This window comes from Vombatus ursinus, unplaced genomic scaffold, assembly GCF_900497805.2.
Source record: "Vombatus ursinus unplaced genomic scaffold, bare-nosed wombat genome assembly UNPS02014789.1, whole genome shotgun sequence".
NCBI classification, from domain to species: domain Eukaryota; kingdom Metazoa; phylum Chordata; class Mammalia; order Diprotodontia; family Vombatidae; genus Vombatus; species Vombatus ursinus.
In genome coordinates, this window is record NW_020954567.1 from 5,767,045 (window position 1) to 5,791,135 (window position 24,091).

A 24,091-nucleotide genomic window follows, 5' to 3' on the forward strand; every position below is an offset into this window, starting at 1 on the left:
CACACACACACACACACACACACACACACACACACACACACACACACCCCCTAAGGATTTATAGCCAACAGAACAACCAAAGGAAATTCCTGGTTTCAAAATTATTTTCATTTCCTACCCCTGAACTGACTCATCAGGCTTACTTTCCCCACCCCCTTACATTCCTCCAGCTATGTTGAAAGACAGTGATATGAGGAATTATAGTGTTTAGTACCTGACAAAACTGCGTAATTAAATGGCACTAGGTACCATCCTAGCAGCCCCTGGCACTTAAGAAGGCATTCTCCATAAAAACAACCTGGCAGCCCAGTCTAAACTATACTACCAGAATTCTGCCTTAGCCCTTAGAGAGGAAACCCACAACTAGGAATGCCCTTAATCAGATCTTATCCCACTACCAGAAATGAAGGACAAATAACACTGATTTCTCCTAGAAGTTGCTTTAATCCTGAACATGAAAGATATCTTTTCCTTTAATGGCCTCCAGGATTTGAGAAATCTGTAGGAATAAGTGGCATTTTTCTAATAGTCTCTGTGTTGGTGTAAATGAGAGGGAAAAGGAGGGAGCTGTTTTTCTACAGCCTTGGGGTCACTGGTGAAAGGGTTGAGGGGCCTGGATGAGCTTTCCCTCTCCAATCTTTCCACTCTCAACATTCTAAATATGCCTTCTTACCTTCAAATCTGTCCTTCGTTGAAATCAATGAAGATTCCATATGAAGGAAAACTACATATGGATTAAAAGGTTGGAGCAGGGAGGATTGGGGTGAAATTGTTGGTAAAGCCAAGACAGGCAATGACACTATAGTTCCTCAGGGTTCTCCAATAGGGATGAGGGTTTGGAAGATCAGGCCATTGGGGAAGAAAAAAGGTTTGGGTAAGGGGAAGCAAGGTTGGGTGCAATTCTGAATGTTAACTCAAAAATGTTCACTTTCACTCACACGCCCGAGGACAGCAACAGGAGTCTGGGCAACACGGGCATCTGACGTAGCAACAACAGCTGTGTGGACAGCACTGGCACCAACAGATTCCAACCAGGAGGAAGAAGAGGAAGACTCCTAGGATCACCAGGCCAACAAACACCCATTCTGGAAACAGAAGAGAAAATCTATACTAAAGGAAATTCTACTTCAGAAGAAGGGCCTCCTGGGTTCACGCTCACACTGTGAAACAACAGCTAGGACCCGAGGAAGGGAATATCTCCTAACAGGGGAGAGAGCCCACAAACCCAAAGAAAACTCTGGAAATGAAGGGTGCTGAACCGTCCCGGTGTGGAGACAAGGAAAGGGTGATTGAACTTGTACTGGGAGCAACAGAATGACCAACAAACATGAAATTATGTGGTAATGCAGGTGAATTTCACGGTTATCTCTTAGGGAAAATGCTCTTCAAATTGAAGGTGGTATGAGAATGACTAACAGAAACAGCAGAAAAATACTTGGGCTGCCTTTTGGATTTTACAACCATGAGGTTTGGGGGTTCTGTGATGTGTGTGTCTTCCCAGACCATAGCAGTTTGATCTCTATTTATTATATTAAGTCTACTTTCAAAGTATGTTTGTGTGCCTTATGTTCCTGTTTATAAATCTACTTTCTCCTGATCATTGCTAACATGGTCCCACTAATCCCTTTTCAGACTCATCAAAAGAATATGAGCCCCCTGAAGGCAGGGAAGTTTTTGTCTTTGAAACCCCAGTGCCTAGCACAGTGCCCCAGTACACAGGAAGTGTTTTATAAGTGCTTGTTGAATAAATCGATGAACGATTTTTCAACATTAGCCAATAACAATCATTTAATAAGTACCTATTTTGTGTGTGCTAGGCACATTGCTAGCAGATGGAGAAAGACAAAGACTGCCAACAGTCTTTGGCTACTTTGGCTACTTTGCCTACTTTCAAGGAGCATTAATGCTAATTAGGGTCACTTAAACCAAGGTCTTTCACGTAAGCCTTCCTTTATAACAAAATTGGGCTGGAGAATTCGATAATCAAATAAATCTTCAAACTATAAGGTCACTACATGATCTAATCGTCTCATTCTACGGGAAAGGAAACTGACGCTTAGAGGAATTAAGTGACTTGATTGAGGACATAAAGCAAATTAAAGCAGAAATGGGATTTGAATCCAGGTCTCTTGATCTCTTGTCTAGAGGTCTTAGTGTATGGATTGGATGCTACCACCACATGATGCAAGCATATCACATTATGGCGGCCAGTACAGTTGAGGAATGGAGTTTATTAAAACCGAGTGATGGGACGTCTGATGTAGGTGTACTTATATCTGGAGTATACTGAGGTTTGCTCATCAATGGAATATGAATTCCCCCTCCAAGAACTGGGACAGATGGGTGGACATTACAAAGAGGTACTCTAGTTTGCCATAAGGGGAAAAAAAACCCATTTCATAATAATGTGGCCTCCTTCAATGTAGAATGGGCTACCTTTAGAGGTAAGAAGTTTCTCTTTATCGAAAGTCTTGGAAGAAAGCCTGTATGACCATTTGTCAGGTATGTTGTAGAGGAAGTTATCTGTTTGTTTTTTCCCTGGGTTAGATCAGATGGTCACTATGGTCTTTTCCCAGCTCTGAAATGATGATTCTGTGATTCTCATTCTTTTCAGTGACAGAATGCATGATCAGAGTTCCATGAGTCATAATAACATTGTACCACAGAACACTGATGCAAAACAATGTAAATGAGGCCTTTTATGTCCGCTGGTATCACATACGCACGCCAAAAAATTTATCGCTTAAGAATAGAAGCATGGAACTATAGAGATAAAGAAAGTCAAGATGTTACCAAGACTTGAAGGATACATCACTCAAATAGTTTTGTTTTGTCCTTCAGTCTCAAAGTAACATCACTCAAATAACCAAGGACAGAAAGATGGGAACTTACTCCAGATAAACCAAACAATACTATCAGTAGGAAGGAAGGTTCAGACCTACAGGGCAAGATAAGCAAAATACAGTGATCCCTTGTTGGGAATAGTGGCTGTAACATCTCTTTGGAACAATGTATGCAAAACTTTTATTTGTGATCTAATAGTTCCTGGCCACTTGAAGGAACTTTGGGTGAAGATCGTCCTAAAAGGACATTCATTTGGCACTAATTAGGGGGAATTCTACATTTAGATCATCCAGGTAAGGGGAAAAGAGCTCTCAGAACTTAGCACAGCAAGGAATAAACACTAAATTCTACTTTTAGATTTTTTTTCTATTTGTCTTGCCTCTCTGGGCCAACAAGGTTCTGAAAGCCTTGACCAATTTGAAAGTAATAATTAAGAATGGGGTGACTCCAAGAGCTACCTCTAAATAGGAAGCAAGTTAGGCCTGGGGGCTCATGCCTAGTCTTCCTGGCCACCGTCTGTCTCCTCTCTCTGCCACCCTTCACCCTGCTGCATCTGTAATTTTTGTAGTTTGGTGTTCTGATCACATTACTTCTCTACATTTGAAATACACTTCATTGGTTCCCTTTTCCCTACTGAATAAAGTAGAAATTCCTTATTCTGGCATTCAAAGCCCTCTGTGATCTGGCTCTAACCTATTTTTTCAAACCAATCTCATACTACTCTTCTTTACATATTCCACCCAAACTGAACCACTCACTGTACCCATTCCAATCTTTTCTTGTCTCACTTTCCTACCTTTGTTCACATACCCTACCAATGACCCCAACCACTTGTGGAAGTCCATGACTTCTTTCAAGGTTTAACTCAGGGGCTATCTTTTCCATGAGACCTTCCTTCCCCTTTATTCCAAATGAGAGATGTCTTCATCTTAAAATTTCTCACATGAGATAATGTATATAAAGTGCAAATGTCAAAGCTCAGAAAAATGTCAGCCACTGTAATTCCCTGTCTATGTAGATATCATATTTTCCCTAATTTGATGGTAAGATCTCTTGGGGTCTGACAGGGCCTTTTTGATTGTACTTTTGTGCTCAAGCATCAAGAATATTGCCTTATTTATAAGTAGGCAATCAATAAATGTTTGTTGGATTTATTTTTCATTTTTGAGGCTCCCAGCTCAAATCCAATCAGAACCAATGACTAGGAAAGCCCCTTTGTAGTGATTCTTGTCACCTCATTTTATGGCTCAGAAGTATTAGGCAGCTCTTGGATTATTTGAAGATATCCTCAAAATTTGGCACATAGAAGACCTACATGAATGGATGCAAAGTGAAATAAGTAGAACCAGGAGAATACTCTACACGGTAACAGCAATATTGTATGATGAACAACTATGAATGACTTAGCTATTGTCAGCAATACAATGATCCAAGACAATTCTGAAGGACTTTTGATGAAAAATGCTATCCACCTATGATGAAGTCTCCATGCAGATTGAAGCATACTTTTTTTTTTTACTTTATTATTCTTGGCTTTTTTGGTCTGCATTTTCTTTTGCATCATGGGTAATATGGAAATATTTTGCATGACTGAACACATATAATCTATATTAAATTGCTTGCCTTCTCAAGGAGGGGAGAGAAAAGGGAAAGAGGGAGAGAATTTGGAACCCAAAATTTTAAAAAATGAATGTTAGAAATTTTGTCTTTACATGGAATTGATAAAAAAATAAATAAAAAATTAAATACACAAAAAAGAAAGTTGGCCTGTAAGCTCCAGTCTCTCCTAGCCATTTATCTAGGAGCTATGCATATTCTATGATTTATAGCTGCTTCATCCACTACACACAGACTATACAATGTCAATAATAATAATAGCTCACATTTGTGTAGGCTTTAAGGTTTGCAAAATGATTTGCAAATATTATCTCACTTAATCCTCACAACAACCCTGGGCAGGGGGGTTCTATTATTATCTCCATTTTACAGATGAGGAAACTGAGGCGGACAGCAGTTAAATGACTTGCCCAGGGCCATATAGCTAGTAAGTGTCTGATTCAGGACTTGACCTCAGGTCTTCCTGACAGTCTATCCATTGCACTATTCTATCCACAACAGATGTATGTGTTTACAGGAAAAGGAAAAAAATGATGAATGCATTGAATGAAGCTTAAAAAAATATGTGGGCAAAGTGGCACAGAGAATTCAAAAGGCAGTAATTGTGTGGTAAAGAAAATAGGGTGGTGATGAGTTTGACTAAAAGTTGCACTGCAATATAAGCTGTTGTTCAACAGGTTTCTATAAGAATATCAGTTAATAATGAATGCACAATGGCATTTACTAGTTTTAGTTGAGACACTGGGATAAATACACAGACTCTGTTTAAGGGTCTGCATTCCTAACACTGAAGATGTCCCCATCTCAACTTTTTTCTTTCACTGCCCAGGGCTATCAATGGAACAGGGTCTGAAGGCTATTAGGCTCTTCCCAACACAAACAGTTCATTCTGAAAGAGATCATAAGCATCTACACACAAATTGCACAAAAATAAAAGGTGAAATTAGTATACAGTGCAGAAACTGGACAGACAGACTAACAGAATAACAAGTAAATAAGGAGTTAAATGACTGAATACCTGACATAATCTTCACAGCAAAACTTGGCAAAAGAGCAGCAAGCCACCCTGTCCTGCCTAGAAGAGGCAGAAGGAAAAGAAGGAAAGAGGTTACTCCAGGGGAAAATGCCGCCAAAAGCCTGGCCCCTACCAGTTATGCACCCCCAGGCCATGATACTGATCCACAAGCATTTTTATGAATCACTGGCTCTTGGTCTTCTTTGCCCTCATCTACACTGGGTGATGATCTCCATCTGATTCCATACTGGGGACAGGGAGTGGGGGTAGGGAGAGATGGATATGGAGCTTTTCTCTTTAATCCATTTCTAGTAGGAGAGAAACTCTGCTTTAATACAGTTAGGGACAACTGCCTGAACAGATACACCATCTCTTCTCGTACACACAACTCAGATCATCCCCACTGATACATACACTCTTCCCCATAAATCACAAAATCTAACTCATTCACACTCAAACGTCCAATCCATATTTTCATGCCTTGCTCATTCATACAGACATGAACACACTCATACTTTACATCCACATAAAAGCAGATGAATTTACACTTCATTTTAATCTTGGAGTTATCATATCACTAGATGATGCTATTTATGCTGTAAAGACTGGATTCAGTGATTAAAATATTCAAATGCAGAGGGAGGTGAGAAGTAGATGAGTTGTAGACTTTTCCACCCTCCTTCTGCCTTCAGAAATATCTGTTACACACATGTATAGGGGACCGCTTTTCCATATGGCATGCCCAACTGAGGCCATACGAACAAAAGAGCTTTTCGTACAGTATAGCATGATGGATAAAGAAATACAGTAGGCTATGGCAGCCTTACCCCCAGGTCCTCCATGGTACATTTGTGTAGTAAGCAAAGCAAATATCACGGCAAAAAGATTTTACTATTTCACATCAGGTAACAAAGACCAGAAGTTGTTTTCTAAATTTTTACTAGGTAATTGTCAAACATGAAGTCATTATTTACTAACTATACTGTCCTGTCATAATAGATCAAAGGTCACTATTATACTAACACATGTCCTACCCCAGACCCAAAAAGGATTCTGCCTCATCTCTGTACCTAATGTGTCCCCACATTTTTGTACAGAGGCTGTGGAATGTTGCTAATGTGCTCTGTTCATCCAGAAGGCAAGTAGCGACAGAATGTTCAGGCGAAAATGTCTTTCTTTATAAAAGTTATTGTGTGAGTATACATTTTGGGATGAATGTACATCACTAGCTGATGATTAGTCAACAACTAGGAAATCACTTAACTAGAATGAAAGTGATGCACATTTGTAAAGTGCTTTAAAGTTTACAAACTATTTTCTTAATAACAACTCCATAAAGCTGACAATGCAACTATTATCTCTATTTTACAAATTAGGAAACTAAGCCTCATAAAAATTCAGTGACTTACCCATATTCATCCAGCTAGTAGGTGTCAGAGTTGAGCCATATCCTTTTTCACTATATCACCCCTGTCTATGAACAACCTAAGGATGGCTCTTGTCTTCATTAAAGGATCTTAGTACATCAAAGCATGTGTTTATTGTTTGTGAGAAGGAAATAAGTTGTGCTTGTGTTTACTTTTTAGTGGTCAAGACAAAGTGTTATTATAATTAATTATCAGAGTTCACATTTATGCCCTTTTGATGCATTGACACTCCAAGGAGAAAGGTCATATACACAAGTCAATATATTTAGAAAAGAGAATATCAAATGCAATCTACTAATTTTGTTAACTTGGCAAGTATTAGCCGGTTTTCAGACATTAATTCTAGAATACAGAATGTAAACTCCTGAGGGCAGGGACTCTCTTTTTGCTTATATCTGTAGATCCAGTGCTTAACACACAAAACTTGGCACATAGTTAAGCGCTTAGTGAATACCTGTTTCCTTCTTTCTTTCCTCTGACGTGTGCATACATGCAGGTTCCTTTTACATATATATTGCATGTTTGTGCACATGTGTGTATATATAATTGATAAAATGCATATTGGAAGTATCATGGCAAGGAAAGGAAGGAAACAATCATTTATACATCACCTATTATGTCCCAGGCACTGTACTAAGCACTTTACAAATATTATTTCATTTGATTCTCACAACAATCCTGGGAAGTAGATGCTATTATGATTCCTATTTTATAGCTGAGGAGACTAGGGCAAACAGAGGTTAAATAAGTGCCCAGGGCCATACTGCTAGTGTCTGAGGCTGGATTCGAATGTAGGTCTTCCTGATTTCAGGTAGCCAAGTGCTTTATCTGCTGTACCACCTAGCTGCCCCCACTATGGAAAGAACTCTAGATGGAGATTCAGGAATCCTGACTTTTATCTAGTCCAAACTCTGACATCAACAGGGAGTATGACCTCAAACAAATCAATAAACTTTTCTAAGCTTGTCCTCATCTGTAAAAGGAAGGTGGTGGAGGGGTCAGACAAAACAGGAAGCTCTTCAATTCTCATATTCTACGATCTATGTAAGTACATGGGTGTAGACTTATCTCATGTATGTAAGACAGCTCAGTACATAAATATTTGCCCATGTTCTTCCTGGTGATGCAGTGACTTTGTGCTGCTAAACACAGAATGATGCCAGATAAATGTTGTAGGCAACAAATTCAATGTGTTCAAATTAAAATTTGAAAGCTAAAATATCAGAGATTTTTCATGCATATATACACATATATACACATGCATACACACATGTATATATACATACAACACCTATATATGTATATTGTTATATATGTACACATTATGTATATATGTATGTATATCTATATATAAATATACACATACATAACTGTGAAATACACACACCTCTATAGATAGATAGCTATCCCCACGGAAGGCAGAGGAGGAGAACAGGGGGAAGGAGGTAGCCAGCCTGGGGCTTGCCAGTGATGGGGACACTTGGCCTTCATCCCTCCTCTGGCCACAGCCAATCAAAGATGCTTCAGAAGGAAGAATTCTCCCATCGTGCCCCAGGGCAGGGCAGTGCCAACAGGTTCTGCAGGATGGAGGGGGTACTGAGTGGTTTCAGAATCCTGAGCTACACTGGGCTTTGGAGAGAGCAGCCAGGTACCTTAAAAGTCATTAAGACCAACCCTCCCACTTTATAGAAGGGGTAATGGAAACCCAGGGAAGTTAGGTGATTTGCCCAAGGTCACCCAAGTATTAAGGAGCAAAGCTATTATTAGATTTGAATCCAAGTCTTTTGACTCAAAACCCAGTTCTCTTCCTACAAAACCATATTCTCTTCTCTTGTACCGGAAGCACACATGTTCATACATTCTTAGTTGCATAGTCACTATAGAAACATACTTTGCATATAGAACAAGCACAAAGTTTATATATTCCCTACAATTCCACGTTTAGCTTTCTATCTTAGTTGCTTCCTGCTAATTTACATGCTGGCTTGGAGTTTTACAAAGTTTCCCCAAATTTGACTGCTTTTGTACACACATGAGGATCAGAATATTCAGGAACTTTCTTTAATTCAGCATCTACTTCTCTACTCTGTCTACAAGATTACATTCACTAACGTCAGCAAAGACTTTGCAAATCCCAAATGTTTTCCCACTCTTATCTTTCTCATTCTCATTTTTGATACTAGGTATCACTATATTTCATGCATATTAACATACAGAGGAAGACACACATTATTTGCAATCTATATTCAACCTAATTATATATGTATAAGTACCATGGATTTGTAAAGCACAGATATATTTTATTGTTCAGTTGCTTCACTTGTGCCCAACTTCCATGACCCCATTTGGGGTTTTCTTGGCAAAGACAATGAAGTAGTTTGACATTTCCTTCTTCAACTCATTTTACAGATGAGGAAACTGAGGCAAACAGGGTTAATTGACTTGCCCAGGGTCACACAGCTAGGAAGTATCTGAGGCCACATTTGAACTCAAGTCCTCCTGATTCCAGGCCTGGTGCTCTATGCAGTGTGCCACCCAACTGCCAAATATATATTAGTAGCAATGCATAACCAAAACAATGCATATGCATTAGCTGTAATGTGTATACAAGTAATTGCTTTTCATCATGGCAAACCACTCACATGTCTTAGATGATGGGTGCCATGACAGTTATCTTCTAAATCTATGCTAGATGTCACTAACACACGAGCTCTTATTAGCAAATCAATTGATCAAACAACAAACATTTACTGAGCACTTGCTGTGTGTCAGGAACCATACTAGGCTATGAGACATGAAAGAAAAGCACGAAACACTATCTGCCTTCGAGGAATTGAACATTCTACTGACGCAGCCAATGGAGCTCTGTGTGATACTAACATGTATGCGGTACCAGGCCCAAACAGGATGCTCTTCATTTCTATACATGACATAAGCCAATAGAAACATAAGTTCTTTGCACTCAAAGAAAAATCCTTCCTATTTATAACTTATAATGACTTGTACCCCAAATATATGATGACCCCTTTCCCTTTCTTGCATGCAATATACAACACTTACAATCTATTTACATATGCTGTATTTGTACTGAGTTGTTTGTATAAGTAAATGCCCTCCATATTTGTGTTAATTGTTTTAGATTTTAAAGTCTTGCAGGGTATTTTTGATGTTGTTGCTGTTCAGTCATGTCAGTCATGTCCAACTTTTCATGACCCCATTAGGAGTTTTCTTGGCAAAGACAATGGAGTAATTTGACATTTCCTTCTCCAGCTCATTTTACAATTGAGGAGCTGAGGCAAACAGAGTTAAGTGACTTGCCCAGGGTCCCACAGCTAGTAAGTGTCTGAGGCTGGATTTGAATTCAGGTCTTACTGACTGCAGGCCTGGCTCCCTATCCACTGTGCCAAGTCCTTTTTTTTTTTAACACTTAACTAAAACTTCTCTTTCAAAGTTATCAATGATTGCCTTAATTATCAAATCTAATGGCCTTTCTCAATCCTCACCCTTCCTGAGCTCTCTGTAGTATCTGACATTGTTCATCACACTTTCCCTTGGATACTTCCTCCTCACAGGGTTTTCAATCAATCACCAAGTAATCATCAAGCACCTATGATGTTCCCAAGCTGGGCTAAGTCTTGGAAATTCAAAGGCTCTACTTCTGTCTCTTGGTTCTAACTATTCCTTCTCACTTTCTTTTGCTGCATCATCATTCGCAGCACGCCTACTCAAGACGGGAGTCCCCTAAGGCTGTCAGGCCTCTTCTCTCTTTGCAGCCTCTCCTGCGGTGACTCATCAGCTCCCATGGGTTCAGATATCATCTCTATGCAGATAACTCCCAGATCTACACACTCAATTCAAGATCCAGTCTTGCATCACCAACTGCTTCTTGAACATTTCAAAATGGACATCCTACAGGCACCTCAAACTCAATATGGAGAGAACACAGCTCTTCCTCCAAAACCACCTCTCTCCTTAGCTTTTCTCCTTCTGGAGAGGACACTGCTTTCCTTCTAGTCATCCGGGTTCAGAACCTAGGGTGTCCTTTTCTATTCTTTATTCTCACTCACCCCTCATATCCAATCATTTGCCAACCCCCTGGTTGATTCTAACATCACAACACCTTTTGCATATGACCTCTTCTGTCTACTCATATTGCCCCTACCCTAATTTCAGGCCCTCCTAATCCTTTTCCTGGACTATTGCAATAGCCTCCTAACTAGTCTCTGCTTGTTTCAAGTTTTTCCTCTCTTCTCCCCATTCTCCATATAGTCCACAAAGCACTTCTCTTAATGTGTGGATCTGACCCTGTCACTCCTTGATAAACTCCAGTAACTCCTTATTATCTCCAGGGCACAAGATGTCCCAAAAGTCTGCGTACAATTTTAAGCCTCAGTAGCCCAAAGTTACACTAAAACTTTTGGGACATTCTGTACAAACCACTTTTTTGTCACATAAAATTCTCTACAATCTGGCCCCATCACACTTTTCTAGCCTTCTTAGACACTACTCCCTTCCACACATGCTATGGTCTGGCTATGCTGGCCTCTTTGCTATGCCTCACACATGACATTTCCTCACCCAGCTAATGCCATTCTTGGCATTAGCTCTCCCCCTATTTCTGGAATGATATCCCTCCCTTCTCACTTCTACTTTTTGGAATCTGTGACTTTCTTCAAGATTCAGCTTCACTACCCCTTCTACATGAAATGTTTCCTGGTTCCCCCAGCTGCTAGTGCCTTCCTTTTCAAGGATAACCTAGTATCTGGCTTTGTATAGGTTTTACATATGCCTATACATGTATATGTTATTTTTCTCAGTTAAAATGTAAGCATCTTGAGGGTGGGAACTGTTTTACTTTTGTCTCTATATCCTCAGGACCAAGCTCCATGCCTGACCCATAATAAGAGCTTTAAAAATGCTGGCTAGCCTGCTTAGTTAATTGTACTTAATAATAATTTATAGTTTTTGATGAGTGACCACTGCCGCTGGAAAGGATCATTTAACCCAAACCACAGAATCACAGACTTAAAGCTGGAAGAGACCTCAGGGGTCCTCTTGTCCAAACCCCTTGTATTCCAGATGAGGAAATATTGCCTCAGAGAGCTTACGTGATTTGCCTGTGGTCACAGAGGTAGAATATGAAAAAGCTGAGTTGGAGCCCAGGTCCTCTGACTTCATATGGGGGACTCTCTACACTGCTCTGCTGCCTCTCCATGCCCGTCCCTATTTTACAGATGAGAAAAGTAAGACCCAGGCCCAAGACACCACAGCTAGACTAAGAACCCAGCTTTCCGAACTCCCAATCTGGGATTCTTTATACCATCCTAGTACAGGGGTTCTTAACCTGGGCTCTGTAAACTTTAAAAAAAAAATGTATATGTGTATATATACATACACACATATATACACATATTTACATAATATATATTTACATATGTGTGTGTAGTTGTATTTCAATATAACAACAACAATATAACAATATTTCAATATAACAATATAACTTCCTTTGTAATCCTGTGCATTTTATTTTACACATTTAAAAACATTCTAGGAAGGGATCCATAGGCCTAACCTATCCCAAAGGGATCCATAATCCATCTCTTTCTCTCCCTCCCTCTCCCTCTCTCAATCTCTCTCTCTCACACACACACACCCGTGCATGTGCACGCACACACGTGCACACAGTTACACACCCTTGCTCTAGTGCCTTTCATTTTTATGCGATTGTGCCTGGTAATGTGAAGTGACTGAATTTTATTCTCTATGTGCCATGAAAGCTATTTTTGCACTTATTTGTGTTTACAGTATCATTATGGCGTATAGTGTAATTAAAGTACGATTTCTGAATGTAGGAAACATTTTAAATCATTGAAACCTTTTAAAAACCCAGCATCTTGTGATGTTCCAACCTGCTAAAGATTATCCAATCTATCATAACCCAGCATGATCTCATTAAAAGGCATTCAACGTATCTCTTTAAGTTAATAAACAATAAAAATTATTGCAAAGCACTTTAGTTGCAAAATATTAAGAGAAATGCCCCCTCAAGAAACAAATAAGTGCAAACATTATCAGCAAGACAATTTGGCTCAGTCTGTTCTATGAGATGGAGGTAACACAGAAGTGGGAGGTTTAGCTCTAAAATTATGTGGAGAAGGGTGGGGTTCACTGCAAGGAGGAAACTGAGTTTCTGGTGCCCATTGGGATGGCTTCCTGAGCTACGGGCACCTTGTCTTGTAGATTGGCATCTTCCCATAACCAGAAAACCTGGGGAAGTAAGCTCTTGGAGGAATCCCACGATCATGGCAGGATCTGACTTCGTCAAAGGGTCCCTGCCTCATTCTTCTCCCCCAACCCCCAATTTAAGCAAAGGGCTCATTCTATGGAGACCTTCCCAGAGCCCTCTCTTTCATGAGAAGTCAGTTCAGCAAAAAGAAGGGCACAGGTCACGTCGGAACCCAAACCTGCTCACTTGAATAGCAGCAGCTGGCTTTGGGGGGTGTGGGGGACAGGCAGGGAACTCAGTGATTATTGTCCCCTGTCCAACTTTCAGGAATTCCCATTCTTTCCTTCCAGGGACTGAGCTGATTTACGACTAAGCCCCATCCCTGCCCCAGTCCTCACTCTGCCTCCCCTCTGCAGACCCGGTGCCCACCCCCCTCCATTCTTAATACCCCGTGAAAGTCGGCTACAATGAAATGCTGGGGCTGACCCAGCTGCTCTTGTTCATACCAGCGGTAACCACGGCAACGACGGGGAGGGGGAAGCTGCGCAGGCCTGTCATGAATGCTCACTAATTGAAGGCCAAGCTTCCTCCCACGGAGCTGATCTACAAGTGCAGCAAAAAATAGGGAGAGTGAGGTATGGGGGAGGGAGCTGAGAGAGGGAAAAAGAGAGGTCTGGGCAGGGAGGAGAGCCGCGAGGTCGCTTGTCCATTTGTTCTCAGTGTCCCCTCTCAGCCAAAGGCATTGTGCTTCATGGGCAGCCCCTGCGAAAGAGGGCCCACACACTGGCCGTCCCCACTGCCCGTCTATGAAGTGGACATCCTTGCCGGAGGAAGAGGTCTGATCCAGAAGCCGCGGTATATGAAGACTCTGTGATTTCGTCTCACCGGTAGATTATCATACATATCCACAAGCAAACTGGGATTAAGGGACTTGCCCAGGGTCACACTGTTACTAAACGCTGGAGGTTGCATTCGAACTCAGGCCTTGATGACTCCGAGACCATTCAAAAGGCTGCCTCCGTTAAGAGAACCTACATAGCTCATAATGGTTAACATTGATACAGCATGCTGTACATCTGTTAATTTACTGAATATTCACAACAGCCTTGTGAGGCAGGAGCTGTTATGATCCCTATATTACAAATGAGGAAACTGAGGCAAACTGAGGTTAAGTGACTTGTCCAGGGTCATATAGCTAGTAAGTATCTAAAGCCACATTTGGACTTAGGGGCTAACTCTAAGCCCAGTAGTCTATCCACCACACCACCTAGCTGCCGAAAATGATAATAATAACAATAACAACTACACCAGCAACAATGTTAGCACTACCTCAGGGGCTTCTTATAAGGAAAGTGTTTTGAAAACCTTAAATATTATTTAAATGTGAATTGTTGCTGTTCCTGTCACCATTGTTGGGATTGGCAAAGAAAACTTCTGGTTATGTTCTAGGGTGAGTTCTAGACACTTGGCTCCCTTCAGGATGATTCTCCCTTAGGCTATAATGAGAAACAAGGGATTTTAGTAAAGTTAGCAGTGATAGAGCGAAATGGGACCATTAACAAAGGGCTTCAATGCTTACTGTTGCTGTCAGTCCCTTTCCGCCAGCCCTGAATTCACAGGCAGAAAAGAAAGCTCAGGCCATATGGCATAAAGAACAGAGCGGTCAGAGGACCTGGGTTCAAATTCTGCCTCTCTCATTTGCTACCCGTATGACCCGGGGCAAGTCTTCTACAGTTTATTCTTTTGCCTAATGAGATGGGTTGGCTTAGATGTCCTCTAAAGTCCTTTCTAGCTCTACAGGTCCTGAGTACTGAGATGCACAATAAGATCGCTTTGTCATTGAGCCTGAGCTTCTATTGGGATGTGCTAATTGGCACTGCCTGACTCTGGCCAAGGATAAGTTACAACACCTTTGTGACCAGCCTGGTTTTCCAGATCCATAAAACATGGATAATACTTGCACCACATACATCTCCAGTCACAAGACTTATCAAAAGTACTTTGTAAATCTTAAGGTGCTTTATAAATAAGTGGCATAGATATATATTATATTATATATGTATATATGCGTGTATGTACAAATACACATATATGCTGACACGATTTATAAATGAGTGGCATAGATATATATTATATATGTATGTATGTGTATACAAATACACATACATATATACCGACATGCTTTGTAAATGAGTAGCATGGATATACATCATATTATATATGTATTTATGGGTGTATAAACACACCCATGCTTTATGAGTGACAAGATATACATCATGTTATATATGTATATATGTATGTGCATACACACACATCCTGACATATCTTACTTTTTAACTTCAAGAGATTCGCTGATGAGTACCTCCCACCCCCTGACAAAGTCAGATCACAACCTTTCTATACCTTAGCAGATGGTATCATAAGCTATCAGTGCCAAAATCAATCGTTACCTGGTGGCCAGCCCTGTGGTGAAAAGCCTGTCCACATGATAAGCCTCATGAGATTAGTCTTCAGACAAGAAAGGCATATCATCCATTGCAAAGCTTTTTTTTTTAGCTTGGCATAGTTTTTAAAGACCCCACAGTTACCTCCAAAACAGGATGAGATATTAGAGTGAAAGTTCAGTGGAGGATGTCTGTGTGTGTATACACACACACATATATATACATATACACATATACATACATATATACACACAATATACCCAGATAGTTAATTACATACATACCCACATGTAGAGAAATACAGAATTTTTAAAAGATGAAGGATATAAAGGATAAAATTTAGGACATGGACAAGTTTAAGATCCTACATATAGACTACGAGTTCATCTACCATCAGTTAACTCATTCGCTTAGCATCTATAAAGACTTCTATGTATCAGGCTGAAAGACTAACTTCCCCAAAGCATACTGAAAGGCTTTTTGATTAACTTCATCCCATATTATTTTATCAGCAATAACTTGGAGTTACCATCTATATTTTTCATCTCATGGCATGTCTCTTAAGTAGTCATCAGCTGCCTTTTTGTATTACATATTATATCTGTATATGTGTTACAACCCCCTTACTAGACGGTTGCCTCTATGAGGACAAAGACAGAGTCTGACCTAAATGTATCTCCTCCAGAACCAAATCCAGTGCTATTTATTTAATCAATGTTTGTTCAATTGAGTCCTGGCTCTTTCATCTAGGAATAGCATGAGTTCTATTTTGCTTTATTCTCTAATGGTTTCATTTATGGAAAGATAGGAACAAGAGTCACCACAGGATGAGAAGGTATAGAGGGGCTACAATCTGCACATATGGAAAGACCTTAATGAAACCATGGATCCAGCAAAATACTGAAAAGGAGTCTCACCTCTCACAAAAATTGTGATGTCATTCATCGAGTGACAGACCATGTCCTACTCTTATTTTGCGTTATCTCTGTGCTTAAAAGTAGGCACTCAATATGTACTTATTGATTTTAATTTAATTATATCTTAAGATAAATTTTCCTGAGCTAATTTGCTAAAAGAATAGTTTTAGATATGAAATGTTTTGGTCAAATTACACGTTTATCTGAGGATAAAGTTGAGTTGAGGAAATGTTGGACCAAAACAGAAGATATGAAAGATTGGTGTGATAAAAGAGGGTGGTACACTTTAGTACCAGGCACCAGATGAAAGGAAATGGTGAAAGACGCTCATGCTAAATATTGGGCGTTTGAGGGCATGGAGATGGTAGTGAATAGGTCAGACACTGCGTATGAGGGGAGTTAATGGTGTATATCAGACAAAGGGCATAAAGTGGGGGGGGATGGGAAGTATCAGGCCTAAGGAATGAATGGAAGACTGTGGGTAGGTATTAAACAGAGTGTGAGGATGTAACCTAGATATGAATAGGGAGGAATGGGAGAGGAGGAGGGGGGAGAGGGAGACAGAGGGAAAGAAGGTGGGGGGAGAGAGTGATGGGATGACAGTATGACAGATGATGGGGTTATGCGACTATGAGGGGACAGGAGGCAAGGGCAAAGGATGGAGAAGCAGTCTGAAATAGACAGAGATTATACACTGGTGTGCAAAGGAGGCATACTCTTGTCTCCAGAAGAAAGATAAGGAAAACTCAGGGCCAAGGCAGATTTGTTTTGGTTCCCAAGTGACCACTCTCTTCTAGTCTTTGTCATCATCAAACATTTCTCATGAAATCCCCTAGTCCTATGGATAGATCAGCATTCACTAAATAGTTTGGTTATTAATGTCTCAAGTACACTATACCACACCTGAAGGCAGGATGAAGACATTTTTTTTTCATGACACCAAGTTATTACCTTAAGAAAACCTGGAGCCATAGGCTGTTGCAAAAGACACAATGGGTGATTTGCTGCCAGTGGCTCCTGGACCTAGTGGTTGGCAGGAAGGGGAGAGACGGAGGAACCACACAGGGCACCCATGACAGCAGAAGGCCCTCCATTGATGATCATGTTCTCACTTGACTGAAGCCTGGCTATAGGTTCTAAATCTACCTCTCAACTTCCAGGTCTTCCCTTTAGTATAACAAAGGAGAGTAGATGGGAAAGGCAGAAGTGGTGTGGGCCAGGGCTGAGAGGGAGAGAGCATCATGGCACGGGCCACTCCTTACTGCCTTCTATCTTTCTCCTGAGGACTCATGGGATCACTCCTGAGGGAAGAGGTGGCTACTTTAGACACACAAGTGAAGGAGGAGCATTTCCTTGTTTCCATCTACTCTGATCTGATCAACATGTCTGTATCGGAGTCAGAGAGACAAGGCCCTTCTGGAGCTCAGGACTCCAAATCCCAAATCTGATGTTCAGAAAGGGTAATAAGACTTATTTGGAGAGTGCGGCCCTCTAATTAATTCCTTCTCTCTCCTCTGCCAGCAGTAAACTTTCGCTTTCTTCTCCCCCAGTCTCTTCCCCCTCCTCTTCTCGGTTTGTCAATCTGAGGGAGAACCAGCATCAGCCACTCTCCAAGATCAAAGTTTGAGCAGGCAACAAAGACCTCTGAGGAGGCTGTTGCCATGGGAACCCTCCTAGCCGAGGCCTTTTAAATCTGCAAATCTCCTTTGTTTGCATCAGTGGGGCTGGGGCTGGCAAATAAAAAGAGAAGGGGGGCACCTTGGCAACAAGTTGCCATTCTAAACAGTAGGAAATAGAGTAACGGGGGTGGGAGGTGGGGACAGAGATTCATGGGGAAGGAGCAGCAGCCCTTGGGTGGTGGGGAAGAAGTATCTGGCAGAACTTGGCAGAGCTACAGGAAAGAAGCTCTCCGATGGGAGTCACGGGGCCAAGCAGGACCGAGTAGCTCCCCCTTGCCAAATGCTCTTCATTGATTGCTTATGGTGTCCTTGATGGCTTTTAATACTAATGGGCGGAAAGGTTTACTTTAGACCAGAAAAGCACTTCCTTAAATTACAAACGGCTCAAATTTGGACAAAAGAAAAAAAAGAAAAGGAGTGGGCAAGCCCAACGTGATTCACCAGACCTTTCCAACAGTCCTTATCCAGGTTATCCCCCCAGGTTTCACCCAAGTTGTGATGGGGGGGGGGAAGGCGGCAGGGGAAGGGGAGAGGGAAAGGAAGGGACAGAGAGACAGAGAGAGAGAGAGGGAGAGAGAGAAAGGAAGCTACAATACAAACACAGAAATATCCCTCCAATATTGTATTCATGTGGTACAGTCTGTTCTAAGCTAGTTTCTGTTTATAAGGATTTAAATTGTTCATGCTTAATTCCATTTATGGGATAGGATTGAACTGACCTATATAGATGCTGCATTCTAAGTCAGTCAGTCAATAAACATTTACTAAATGCCTACTATGTGCTAGGTTCCATACTAAGTGCCAGGGACACAAATAAGGCAAAAGACAGTTCCTGACCTCAAGGAGCTCACAATCTAATGGGGGAAGACAACATATAAAAATAAACTGAAAAGTGGAGGTTGGAGTGCGGTGGAGAATAGGGGCTAACCACAGGGGGCATGATGAACTTCAGAGCTCAGTGGGGTATAAAATGAAGTGATAGCTGGCCTGGACACCCTCCTTATATGCAGGATCTAGAAGGAGCTCTCTATCCTCTCCAATCAGAGGGAGGGAGGGAGGGGCCCCAGGGGAAGAGCTACCGGAGAGGTGTAAGTTTTGGGGGCTGATGTAATCTTGCAGGATGTTAAGTTTTTAGAAGATGTGATAAAGCGGAAAACATTGTACCAGGTGGGAAATGACGAATAAGAACCATATTGGCCCAACAGAAACTGTTTGCCTTCGGTGTGGATTCATTTCTGTGATCTAGGGGATTTTTTGAGAAGGCATAGAATCGTTGGCCTGAAAGAGTTCTTGAGAGCTGTCTGAAATGGAATGGGTGGTGGGTTCCCCTTCACTGGAAGCATCCAAGTAGAGGGTGAACAACCACTTCTTGGAAATGGAATTCATCCTTTGAGTAAGAATGTTAAGTTACTTGAAGGCTAAGATTGTCCTTTTGGTAGGCCTAGTGCTTAGCACAGCATGTGGCACATAGGTGAAATGTTTGTTGATTGATTGAAGCCTCTTCTAACTCTTGAATTCCATGATTCTGGGTCATCTAGTCCATCCTCCAAACTTTCCTGTTTTTTTGTTTGTTTGTTTGTTTGTTTTATTGAGAGCATTGCTATCCTCCCAATAACCCAGGCTCATACATAACCTTGGAAACTTCTTTGACTCTTCTCCTTCTCTCTCATCTCCCATAGTCAATAAGTTGCCAAGTATTGTTAATTCTACTTTCAGCGCTTAGCAGTGCCTTGCACATAGTTAGCACTTAATAAATGTTTCCTGAATTGAACTGAATAATGTCTCTGGCATCAGTTTCTTCTAGACACTCTACACTCATGCAGCCACCATACTAATTCAGACCTTCATTTCATACCTCTCTCCTGGAATACTACAATAGCTTTCAAATTGGCCTCTTTGTTTCCAGTCTCTTCCTTCTCCAAACCATCTTCCAGACAGCTGTTGAAATAGTCTTCCTAAGATACAAGTCTAATTGCATTACTCCCATGATCAAAAACCTTCAGTGACTGTGGCAAAAGAACATTTCTCAGCCTGACATTGGGATCACAGTCTGGTTCCCACCCAGCTCCAGCCTGAACTCACATCACTACCCTTCCTGTGTTCTCTCTCCACATTCCAGCTGAATTTTTCTGCTCTTCTCTGAACTTGGCACTGGATATTGGGTCTTCATACATTTGCTCAAGTCACCATCCTCTGCCCGCAGGGCACTCCCTCCTCTTCTCCACCCTGCAGAATCCTTGTCTTCTGTTAAGGCTCAGCTCCTGTTCCATCTCCCCCTTGGAGCTTTCTCTCATCTCCCTGTTTGACTTGTTGATGACCTCTCTCTACTTGAACTACCCTGTGTTTATATCTATTCCCTCTTTAGTGTAACTTGAGCTCATAGAAAGGCAAAGACTATCTTGCCTTTATACTGCTAGCACTTAGTACAGTGATTTACACATGGTAGAGGCTTAATCATCAGCATCCTCAATGATAGCATGTGTTAAAGAGCACCAGTATTCTTGCTTCTTTATGGAACTTATAAAGGATATGGTCACTGCTGAAGACTTGTGGGGTCAATGATCTTTACCTAATGTTTGATGAGTTTAACTGGCTCTTGGACAATAGGTGGATAATCCGCCAGCTCACCAATTAATAAGCAACTTATTAAGCACCTACTATGTTGCCAGGCCCTTCAGAAGAGGCAATTGTATTCTTTGTCTTAGTCACCACTCCAATACCTTTGTTAGAAAGTTTTTCATCATTTTAATATGAATTTCTCTTGCCCCTTTGATCTTTCTCTGTCTTTAACCTATGAAGCCACGTTGACCAAACTTTGACGGCCCCTTGGCATAACTGATAACCTTCTCCTCCTGAATATTCTCTCCTACCTGGGTTTTCATGATACTACTCTGTCTTGGTTCTCCTCCTCTCTTTCAAACTAATCCTCAGTCTTCTGTACTGGTTCATCATCCATATCCTGCCCCCAACTATGAGTATACCTTAAGATTTTGTTGGGCCCTCTTCTCTCTCCACACTCTTTCTTAGTGACTTCCTAAGTTCCCATGGGTTTAACAACCATTTCCATGCAGATGACTCCCACATCTCCATATCCAGTCCTAGTCTCTAGTCCCATATTACTTCCCGGACAATTCTAACTGGAGGCATCTCAAAATACAACATGTCCAAAACAAAGCTCATTATCTTTCCTCTGAAACCCCTCTTCTAAAATGCCCTGTTTCTATTAAGGGTACCACCATCCTTTTCATCAACCAGGTTTGCAAACCTGAAAGCACCCTCAACTCTTCACTTTCCCTTAACCACACATTCAACAATCAGTTGTCAATCTTAATGATTTTTATCTCTATAACATCTCTCATCTGTCCTCTTTGATCTTGTTACAAAACCATTATCCTAGTAGGCCTTTATGGCCTCTTTGTGGACTATTGCAACAGCCTCCTAAATGTTCTTGCCTCAAGTCTTTTCCCTTTCTGGTCTATCCTTGCCAAAGCTATTTCTCTGAGGCATAGGCCTGATCACACCTCTCCCCTTCTCAATAAACTCCATTGGCTCCCTATTGCCTCTAGGATTAGCTACAAACTCCTCTCTTTGGCATTTCCAGCCCTTCATAGCCTGGCTTCCAACCTGCCTTTCCAGTCTTATTATGGTCTAGCCAAATGGCCCATTTTGCTGTTCCTCATTTATGGTGTTCTATTTCCCATTTCTGAGCCTTTGCCCTGGCTGTGATGCACTTCCTCCTCACCTCCACCTCTTAGGAATCCTAATTTTCTTCAACATGGTCTCAAACATCACTTCCTACCTGAGCTCTTTCCTGATTCCTCAGCTGCTAGTGTCTTGCCTCAAAAAATTATCTGCATTTACTTTGTATGTGTGCATACATACATACATATATATACATACATATATATATGTATATGTACATATGGTTTTCCTATATAGAATAAAAACTCCTTGAAGGCAAACACTCTTCATTTTTTTCTTTAGCTCCCCAGTGCCGGGCACATAGGAAGCATTTAAAAAATTTTCTTCAGTTAACTGACAACCCTTTTATTCAATATCCACCTTCTCTAATGTCAACTTAGTTTGAGAGTCCCTTAAAAAAATCCTACCCCATGGGGTATTCAAAGAGATAAGGTGAGGTCCACTGAACCCAGTTTATTTCTAAAGGATTTCTCTGAAGTTTAAAAATAAAAATTACAGCTTGAGCCTAAAATGGTAAAGCCCTTTGTCGTGCCAGCTGGAGCCATCCCAGAGAACTTTTATTTCAAACCAAACAGTGGCACAATTTCAGGATATAAAGGCCAGTCCCGCCCACTGATTCCCAACCTCCATGTCTAATCCCAGAAAAGCAGACCTCTGTTGGCATGACCCTATGATCTCAAGTGCCTATCTAAATATTGCCAAGGTACCTTTCATTTAAAAGCACCCTCAATATTCTGCAGTTCCCACCAAAGAGGACCTTCTCTCTCATTTATTCCCTTATTGGTTTGTTTCCGGCCTTCTCCCCCATATAAACATCCATAACAATTTGGGGTGAGATAGGGACTTATGTTTGGAATTTATTAATGAGGTAGGGTCCTGGTGAGAATTTGGAGGAACATAACAAGAACAATTTTAGAACAAACTTATTTTATTACCTTTGCAGTAAGTGCTGAAGCCAAAAGCTATAAGAAGCTTTGTAAAGAAAGGAATAAAACCTACAAGCTACCCAAAAGTCAAGATTATTGACTACAAGTCTCCAGCAGTGGCCATATCCTAGATACGTACATCTAGAAGCAAGAGTCCTGGGGATCTTTTAATACATGTTGTTGAAGATGCTGATGAAAGATTACAGAGTCTCAAAGTTGGAACACATCTCAGCAGTGATCTATTCCAATCTATATCTGAACAAGAATTCCCTATTGCAATGTACTGAAAAGAGTACTAGGTTCGGAGTTAGAGACCTAAATACAAAATCCAGCTCTGTCGCTGGTGTGACATGGGCCAATCACTTAAGGTCACCATGCCTCAGTTTCTTCATCTGTATAATGAGGGTGTTGAATTCAGTGACCTCTAGGGTCCCTTCCGATCCTATATGGATGATCTCTATTACATAATCATAGAGTTTCTGAAAACCTAAAATGATGAGAAACTCACTGTCTTCCAAGAAAACCCAGTCCGTGTCAGGACAGCTCTCATCCCTAGAAAAAAGGTCCTTATATGAAGCCAAACTTCGCCCCTCCACATATTCCCTCCGTGGCTTGTAGCTCTGCTTCGTGGGACTAAGAAAAACAAATATAATCCATCCTCCATGCAATAGCTGTCCTCACATGGAGTTATTTCCTTCTCAAGTCTTCTCCTCATCAGGCCAAATATGCCCACTCCCCACAATTGATCTTTCTATGGTATAATCTCTAGGTTCCTAACATTTTCGGTCACACTCCTACTGAAATCTTTTCAGAGGCTGATTCTGGAATCAAGTAGATTATTTATTCTTCTCAGCTTTGTATCAACTATAATTTTTTAATAATGCCTTTCGTTTTTATATCATATTCATCTCCTAATGTATCTACCTTCCTCCTTTACCCAGGCAGTCATCCCTTATAACAAAGATTTTTTAAAAAGAAGTGGGGAAAAAAAACAGTTTAGCAAAACCAACAACATATCAACCACATCCAGCAATATATACAATATTCCACATCCACATTCCTCCAGGTCTGCAGTAAAGGGAGGATCTCTGTTTTATCTTTTATTAGAGGTGGTAAAAGGTATCTGAAGTATAGAAGACTGGCTGAAATGTATAAAATGGGTGGGTCTATTTTCTCAACCCTTCTCTGGGTCCAAATTTGACCCAGACAATTGACAAATAAGATTCAGTTTTGTTTTATTCTTTCCATTTGTATTGTGGCAGAAATTGTTTATACTGTTTTCTTGGTTCTATTT

General features: G+C 40.9%; 1 protein-coding gene across 3 annotated transcripts in view; it reads right to left on the minus strand.

The window, feature by feature from the left end:
- The window catches only part of ILDR2 (immunoglobulin like domain containing receptor 2), an 86,757-nt gene that overhangs the window by 26,355 nt on the left and 36,311 nt on the right, over nucleotides 1-24,091 (minus strand). For 2 of the 3 annotated variants that reach the window (XM_027868310.1, XM_027868309.1), the window contains exons 4-5: nucleotides 5,480-5,536; nucleotides 939-1,085 (exon numbers count right to left, since the gene is read on the minus strand). In XM_027868310.1, the coding sequence (XP_027724111.1) occupies nucleotides 939-1,085; nucleotides 5,480-5,536 (204 nt within the window). The remainder of the gene's footprint in view (nucleotides 1-938; nucleotides 1,086-5,479; nucleotides 5,537-24,091) is intronic. The other variant, XM_027868311.1, reaches the window with a different exon arrangement.